Source organism: Otolemur garnettii, unplaced genomic scaffold (genome assembly GCF_000181295.1).
Source record: "Otolemur garnettii isolate 467f Iridium unplaced genomic scaffold, OtoGar3 scaffold00010, whole genome shotgun sequence".
NCBI classification, from domain to species: Eukaryota; Metazoa; Chordata; class Mammalia; order Primates; family Galagidae; genus Otolemur; species Otolemur garnettii.
In genome coordinates this window covers 37,220,827-37,229,030 of record NW_003852405.1, presented here as the reverse complement: position 1 = coordinate 37,229,030, position 8,204 = coordinate 37,220,827, and the positions used below count along the sequence as shown (strand labels likewise).

The window sequence follows — 8,204 nt, the reverse complement described above, 5'->3', positions numbered from 1 at the left end:
CTGTTTTGCATCATCTGGAGAAGGGAGAAAATTAAAAAAAAAATACTTCAGCAAATCAGCTCTTTTAGCTCAGAAATGGAGTTTGGAAGGCTGTTTTAGCTAGGCTTTTTGACAATTCCTTACTTAATCAGTTTTTACAGTGATGAAGACAGGAACCTCACAAATTCTGTGAACATCTGAGCCATGAAGGCTGCTGTGGAAGGGAAAGAACAGTGGAGTTGTTTAAATAACCCTGGACCAATCGCGTCTGGTGGGCGGAGTTGCTGGGTGTGTGTTACAGAGGAGATAATTCTGAATGAAGACTCCAGACATTGCACATGCTGGATGGGTTCTTGTTCTGCTCTTTGTGCAAACAGAGGACAAGTGACTGTGTGACTAGATTTTGCCTCCTATCCATTAGTGAATGCAGCTTGTTGGGTAAGATTTAAAAAAATGCATGTGAGGGATTTATCAGAATCCCTTATGAATATTTCATGAGTTGATATATTCCGCTGAATGGATTCAGTGAGTGTCAGCGTGTCGCTTGCAGACAAACCTCTTCCACAAGGAGGCTGCTGACACTGGAGGCGCTTTGGCGTGTTTTCAGAGGCGAAGCCAGCCTGGTGAAGCTTCGGGTGGCAGCCTGACTTGCCATTCTCCGGGTGGCTGCCTTTGCTCCAGGCAGCACCCACAGGAGCCACAGCTGCCCAAATTACCCTGGAAAGAGTTTGCAGACGCACCAGCCTTCTAACCTGCGGCCGGATCTCTGGCATGCTTGGGGCTTTTGTTTTGTGTGGTGAGAGCTAGCACTCCTCACAAGACATGACAGCAAAAGATTCTTCAAAGGAGCTCACTGCTTCTGCCTCTGAGGTCTGCATAAAGACTTTCAAGGAGCAAATGCACTTAGAACTCGAGCTTCCGAGGCTCCCGGGAAACAGACAGACATCTCCCAAAATCTCTCCACGCAGTTCTCCACGGAACTCACCTTGCTTCTTCAGAAAGTTGCTGGTGAATAAAAGCATCCGTCAGCGTCGTCGCTTCACTGTGGCTCACACCTGGTAAGGCGGGTTTGGGGCACCTGCTGGGCTCTGCAGGTTCTCGCCTGGACAGCGGTGACCAGAGCACAGGAAGGGGACATTCTAGTTTTGTTCCTGAGACATTGCATAGGTCTGCAGGGATGGGGACCAGGTCAGCTGAAGAGCACACCAGGGTACTGTGTGCTAAATTGTCACTGTGCTGTGAATGTTTCCAGCAAATACGCCTCTGACTGCAGAGAGCCTTTAAAATTACTGCTCAAAAAAGAAAATACATAGTTAATTCTGGGTAAATAACAAAGTAGTTCTAAAAGTCAGTTAGTTTTTTGTTTAGTCTCAGTTGAGGTGATGGTGACTTTTTTGTTTTGTGGTTGATGATTTTTAAAAATATTTTTGGGACAAATATAAGTGTATTAATGTTAATTCTAATTTATTTCTTAAGACAAGTAAAACTTAACTGTCCACCATGTTCGTAAGTTGTAAACCAGCGAGTTTTTCTTTTATTGACATCTGTGTTCACACTACAAAAAAAAAGGAAAACTAACTTCCCTCTTCTGAAATGGAATGGTTAATGGCTTTTATTTTATGATTCCAAATTGCTGTTATCTTTAAGAGCCTCTTACTTCAAAAATGAAAACTTAAACTTACAGATATTTTGGGAATGCCAAGTAAATATATTCAAGAACCTTTGGTAGAAATTGCTCTGAGCCTGCCCCCTTTAATGTCTATGCTTATAGAAAGGTAAGAACACTCGGGCAGCCTCCTTAAGCCAGTACGATAATGAAATGTAAGGGCAAACACCATAAAATTAAATCACCTTTGCTTGTAAAGCTAGACTACTTCAGATTTCTTTGAAGACTGTGTTTCCATTAGATTAAGATACCTTTCATAATTGGGTACTAACCCTCAGTTTTATTTACAAGGGATCATAGCAATAAAGGGAGTTTGTACCTCTGCCGGCAATTATAACTCTGTGATTTTGTGTCTACGTGCTAAATTGCCAGCTGACATTAAAAACTGAGGCTATCTGATTATTGAAAATTAATATTCACTAGATTTATTTTCTACTCATCTGAAATGTTTGTGCAACATTCTGCATATTGTGTTGGCAAATTGAGGTTACCTCTGGAAAGACAAGCTTGCTACGATGGGTACCACATAGTCACCCAATACGTACTTTGCTTGGCTAATTATGGTGGGATTTCTTGTTTCCTGGCAGTGGACTGCTGTTCACATAATTGTTTTACTGGAGAATATTATTATTGTTCTTGATGTACATCTTATTTTTTAATTCTAACCTCTTACTTATAGAACACATGGCATTAGTTTTTCAGAATTACAGATGGTGGTAACATCAGTAGAAAGATAAGGTTTATATAGAGAGATGCACTGATTTGAAAAGTTCTCTTGTGCTTTATCCCACCCTGCATGCGTGTATCTTTATATAGTTTGATAAGTCACATAACTGAATAGAGGAAGATATATAGACATATTGTTAATTAGTCCCACAAGAAGAACATATGTAGAATACTTACAATTAATTAATAGATGCATATGTCTTACTCCTTGAGTTATTAGTAAACCATCATTTTGACCTAAAGGATATTTAATTTTACACAGGTAATTTTTGGATATGATTAGTCTGCTTAGAACCTTGGTATATTTTTCTTCATGTTGAGTTTTGCTTCCTTAATATAATAATGTGACCTTTCTTTTTCTTAGAATAGAATTGCTATGTGCTAGGAACATAGAGCTATAAATACTGGGTTTTTTTTTTCTTTTCAAAAGAACGCGAATTTTAAAATGACTAAAAAGCCAGTTTTACTCATGTGTTATACAATTTTCCTTGAAGCTAGTTGCAAGAAGAACAATTACATGATATGTGAGGTTACTTAAGCTGGTAAAATGATCTTCTTTTAGGTGAGTTAAAACAAAATTCTCCATAATTTCACTGACTTTGGAATAGTGTTCCACAATATAGGTTTAAAAAGTGCATCAGTCATTAAACTTATGAAATAACGTTAGGTAGGACTATGATTCATTTTTGCCTTTTTGCTTCCAGCCTCCACACCCCCCTCCTTCTGTTTCTTGGTAAAGCTGCATCACAGTTGGTTTTTAGCTCATGACGGGTCTCTATTTATGTATTTATATTGATTTCGATAGCTTTATCTCAGTATATGCTTAACAGTTTTCAAATTTATTTTCATGAAACATGTCATGAAAATCCCTTTATATCTTATGCATTTTAGTGACTTTTCTCAAATCTTAAAAATTAGGAACTTTTAAAATATCAGATGAAATAGTTACATGATGAAATAAGAGAACAGGTATTTTACTCTTGCCTCTTTGTTATTATAAAATGTAACCGGCCTTTCACAATTAACAACTGGCATTTTCAAACCATGCATTTAAGTTAGAAATTCCAGGATATGTCCTTAGAAGACTCTAAAAACATGTCATTACTTTACAGTAGACAGGAGGCTTTGTTTAAGAAGACTGGATTGTTTTGATTCTAGCATCGAAACCAAAGTAATTTTCACGGGGAAGCTGAACGATGCAGATGTGTGTGCAGTGCGTGGCTAAGCCCCCAGACAGGGTTTTAAGATCCTTCGTCATTTGTAGGTTTCCTATTTTAGTTATATGAACAAGGGGTTCTGGATTTGGAAACCCAAGTTATGAAGTATGGGCTAACGGCAGAAGATTTAAGAAATACATGTGAAATTCTGGGATTATTTCAGAAATATCTGCAGAAAGTAGACTCTCCATGAGTTGTCACTAAGTCAGTGTATTTACACCGTCTCAGACCTGGGAGGAATCTCTGTGATGGTCTCCTTGCTCCCTTGGGCAAGACCACAATTACTCTGTCTTTGACATGCGGGAATCTGTCTGCTTTTAAGTCTAGAGAAAATAATTCTATGACCTCACTTAGCTCATGATGTCACTACTCACAGTCCAAGTATTGGAAATTCTTCTTCATGATTAACCCACATAGTTTATGTATAATATATGATCCTTTCCTCCTCAGTGGATAGCCAGAAAAGGCTTACAAGAACCCCCACAAATCTGCAGATTATTAGTAACTGGTCTTGGGGTTTACTTTTTTATTCACTTAACATATATAATTAGGTACTTCTGTGAGCAAGAAAAGAACAAACTCTGATTCAATCCAAACGTATTCTAATGCCCATGCATTATTTCACAGATGCCATATACAGAGATGTTATCTGTGGGTCACAGTTTGAAGTTGCATTGGGAACCCTGATACTGGCCAGCTGCGCCCAGGCAGCTGCCCATGTCCGTTTTCCTTGTCTCTTAGCGTGTGTGTATGTTCTTTGCACACTTTCCTCGTTTACATTTCACCTGTAGCATCACCGCACTTCAAGTTCATGTTCCTGTCAGGGTTACGCCTTGCAGATGTAAAAGTATTCTGTATTGCTTTAGGTTCCTCTAAGTCAGCGGTTCTCAACCCACAGGAACTGTATTAAAGGACTGAGGTGTTAGGAAGGTTGAGAACCACTGCTTTAAGTATTTCCGCTCTGTTAATCATTGTTTTGACTCTGAAACCACCATCACAAATTTCCAAATTCTTCTTTGAATTCTGAAATCTAAAAGTGGATACTATACCCGTTGTTGGTGATGTAAGAAATTATATTCAGAACCCATCTCACACGCCGCCAAGTGCAGCTGAGAGTTCAGGTGGACAGGGTCAACGGCAGGCTGAACAGAAATCAGAGCAGGTCCTCAGGTCAGCATGCACCCCTAACCCCAAGTCACTGGGGACAGTGTCCAGAACATGCCCCCAACCCCGGATCACTGGGGACAGTGTCCAGCATATGCCCCTAACCCCAGATCATTGGGGACAGCGTCCAGCACACACCCCTAACCCTGAGTCACTGGGGTCAGCGTCCAGCATGTGCCTCTAACTCCAGATCACTGGGGACAGTGTCCAGCACACACCCCTAACTACGAGTCTCTGGGGACAGTGTCCAGCATATGCCCCTAACCCCGGATCACTGGGGTCAGCGTCCAGCACACACCCCTAACCCCAAGTCTCTGGGGACAGTGTCCAGCATGTGCCTCTAACCTCAGATCACTAGGGACAGCGTCCAGCATGCGCCCCTAATCCCAGATCACTGGGGACAGCATCCAGCATGTGCCCCTAACCCTGAGTCACTGGGGACAGTGTCCAGCATGCGCCCCTAACCCTGAGTCACTGGGGATAGCATCCAGCATGTGCTTCTAACCCCAGATCACTGGGGACAGCATCCAGGATGCACCTCTAACCCCAAGTCACTGGGGACAGTGTCCAGCACGTGCCCCTAATCCCTGATCACTGGGGGCAGTGTCCCTCATTTATTCAGCACTTGTGCTTGACATTGTTCTAAATGTTATTTTCTCACTTAATTCCATCACAAGCTCAAGGTTATATGTGTTATATATTATTATATCAATTTTATAGGAAAAGGGATGAAGGTCAGAGAAGGTAAGTAATTTGCCCAAGTCACACAGCAGATAAGCAGCTGAACTGGGCTTTGTCTCTGTGCACAGGAACATTCGCGTAGTTCACAGCCCAAGAGGCAAGGTAGGAAGGCCGGGGAGTGGGGCCGCCAGGTGGGCTGCGGCCGCACGCTGGTGAATGTCATATAGTTCACTGGGGTTACAGCCCGAGAGGTGAGGTGGGAAGGCCAGGGAGTGAGGCCGCCAGGTGGGCTGCAGCCACACGCTGGTGAATGTCACATAGTTCACTGGGGTTATAGCCCGAGAGGCGAGGTGGGAAGGCCGGGGAGTGAGGCCGCCAGGTGGGCTGCAGCCACACGCTGGTGAATGTCACATAGTTCACTGGGGTTACAGCCTGAGAGGCGAGGTAGGAAGGCCGGGGAGTGAGGCCGCCAGGTGGGCTGCGGCAGCACCCTGGTGAATGTCACATAGTTCACTGGGGTTACAGCCTGAGAGGTGAGGTGGGAAGGCTGGGGAGTGAGGCCGCCAGGTGGGCTGCAGCCGCACCCTGGTGCTGCCACTGCTGTCAACAGGCCTGGGCTTCAGTCCATCAGCGGCAGGGAGTAGCTCCAGGCTGAGGATTGCGTCCATAGGTTTTGCTTTTATTTTTCTTTCCAGATCTCCCTTTGAGAGAGAATATAGTTTTACTTTGGAAAGGTACTTTGCAGGAAATATGCAGAGCAGGTTGTTGGATGGCGAGCTTAGAAGCAAAGGGAAGAGGGGAAGTGTTCACATCTGACAGACGGTGGCTGATGATTCTGTGTATCCCACAACACTGAAGCTGTGTTTATGACGTTCTTTGTGACTTAACAAACCACAGTGCATGGGAACTGGGAGGAAAGGGCCAGAACTGGGTCTCCCTGCATTGGCCTCCCGCAGCTTGGCTGGCATGGCACTCACTGGTCCTCTGCTGTCCAGGACCACGCCGTCCTGGCAAAGGTGCGTAGGGGAAACCCTATCACAGTGGTTCTCAACCTTCCTAATGCCGCGGCCCTTTAATACAGTTCCTGTGGGTTGCAACCCACAGGTTGAGAACCGCTGCCCTACCAGCCCAGTCCGTCCTCATATACTAGAGGTGTTCTGTGCTTGGCTTTAAGTGCAGACCCCTGGAGAGTTTGGATTTTAAGCAGGAATTATCTTAGTCCGCTGTCTGAATCAAATGACAGTGGAAGTCTGTGAACTGTGGTCTGGGACTGCTGCTTCCATCAGAATGAGCATTTCATCAGTGTCTCTATAAATAGCCCTTTCCTGGCTTTTCACTATCTCAAGTCTTCAATATATTGGATTTTTAAAATTCTTGCAGTGAAAAGTTCTTTGCACAGTAATGGTGACAACCCCCAGGACACACACCTTGCAGTGGCCTGGCAAGCGTGGCCACGGCCTGACTGCTGACGTCTAAGCCCTTTTTGCAAAATCTCATTGGCTTTATTGCTCCCTCCTTCCCTCTTTGGCTCCCAGCTGTCTTCCCCGTGGATGGTGTCGAGCTTCTCTCTCTAACATCCCTGTCGAGACCCGGCAGCAGCACCGTGCAGGGTACTGGAAGCCTTTAAGTGATTCTTAGAGGAGTCTGAACTGCTGACCAAGATGCCTGAGCCCGGCAGCCTCTGGCCCCAGGCTGCCTCTGACCTCATCTTCTGTCCCCCTGGGAACCTTTCTTTTCTTCAAGGACCCACACAGGTTCACACTTCTAGGCCTTCACTAGGGTTTGCTTCTGCCTGGAGGACGAGTACCCAGATGTCAACACCGCTCAGTCTGATTTCCATTCAGGATTCTAGTCAAATGTCACCAGCTGGAGAGGCTTTCACTGACCCCCTCCAATCTAAAATGATGCTCTTTTTAGCTCCTTACTCTGCTTGACTTTTCCCCGTGGTAAAGTCACCTGAGATGTGGGATAAAATGCTTGTTTGCCACGATGTCTCATCCTTTCATTTCTGCCCCTGCCAAATTGCACAGGGGAAGGGTCCCTTCCTGTGTTCTGTGCCCTGGGAGCCTACAGGAAAGAGGGACATTTTTACATGTTTGTTGGAAAAAAATAAAAGAATGAATCTCTTTCCTGTTTTCTGGTCTATATTCCTAAAGCACCTTTTCGAGGAGTAAAGAAGCTTTCCTGCCCCCGTCCTGCCAGCACCTGCTCCGGCCCCCGACTGGCCGTGCTCCCTTTCTGCCGGTAGAGCTGTTCCAACTTACTCCTGTTCTGTGTCCTGTGATACCACAGACACAGGTTTAATTAGAATATCTCACTCCAGGCTCAGTGTTGTACATGGCAGCCTATTTAATTAAGCTGCCAGGTCCAAACCGTGCTCCCTGGCGTGGAGTGCGGTACAGTAGCTGCTGTCTGTTGTTCGCACGATTATTTATTGGGTTATTCTTCCTGTATCCAGCCGTACAGCTGGTGCTTCAGCTCGGGAAAGCTCCCCATCTCTGCCGAGAGGGCGAGTTGTACAGAGGAATCCATTTGCTACTTTGCCTTCAAAATATTTATATAGTACATATTGCACTTTTAATTATCTGCATTTTCCTACAGATGCAATATTTATAATGTGCATAATGTGATAGCTGCAATAATGTAGCTACAATTGTGTAGCTACAATAATGTGAGATTTTTGTAGGATTTCCCCTGGTAACTTGGAAGTAAAACTCGGAGAGTTGCAGAGTGAAGAAATCGCAAATTGATAACCTGTGTCCTTTAAATTG

The 8,204-nt window shown here is 44.3% G+C and overlaps 1 protein-coding gene across 1 annotated transcript in view; it reads left to right on the top strand.

The window, feature by feature from the left end:
- The first annotated feature begins 632 nt into the window (after positions 1-632).
- The window catches only part of PDE4B (phosphodiesterase 4B), a 312,539-nt gene continuing 304,967 nt past the window's right edge, over positions 633-8,204 (top strand). Inside the window, exon 1 of the mRNA XM_003784243.3 lies at positions 633-1,037. Within this exon, the coding sequence (XP_003784291.1) occupies positions 802-1,037 (236 nt within the window). The 5' untranslated portion in view covers positions 633-801. The remainder of the gene's footprint in view (positions 1,038-8,204) is intronic.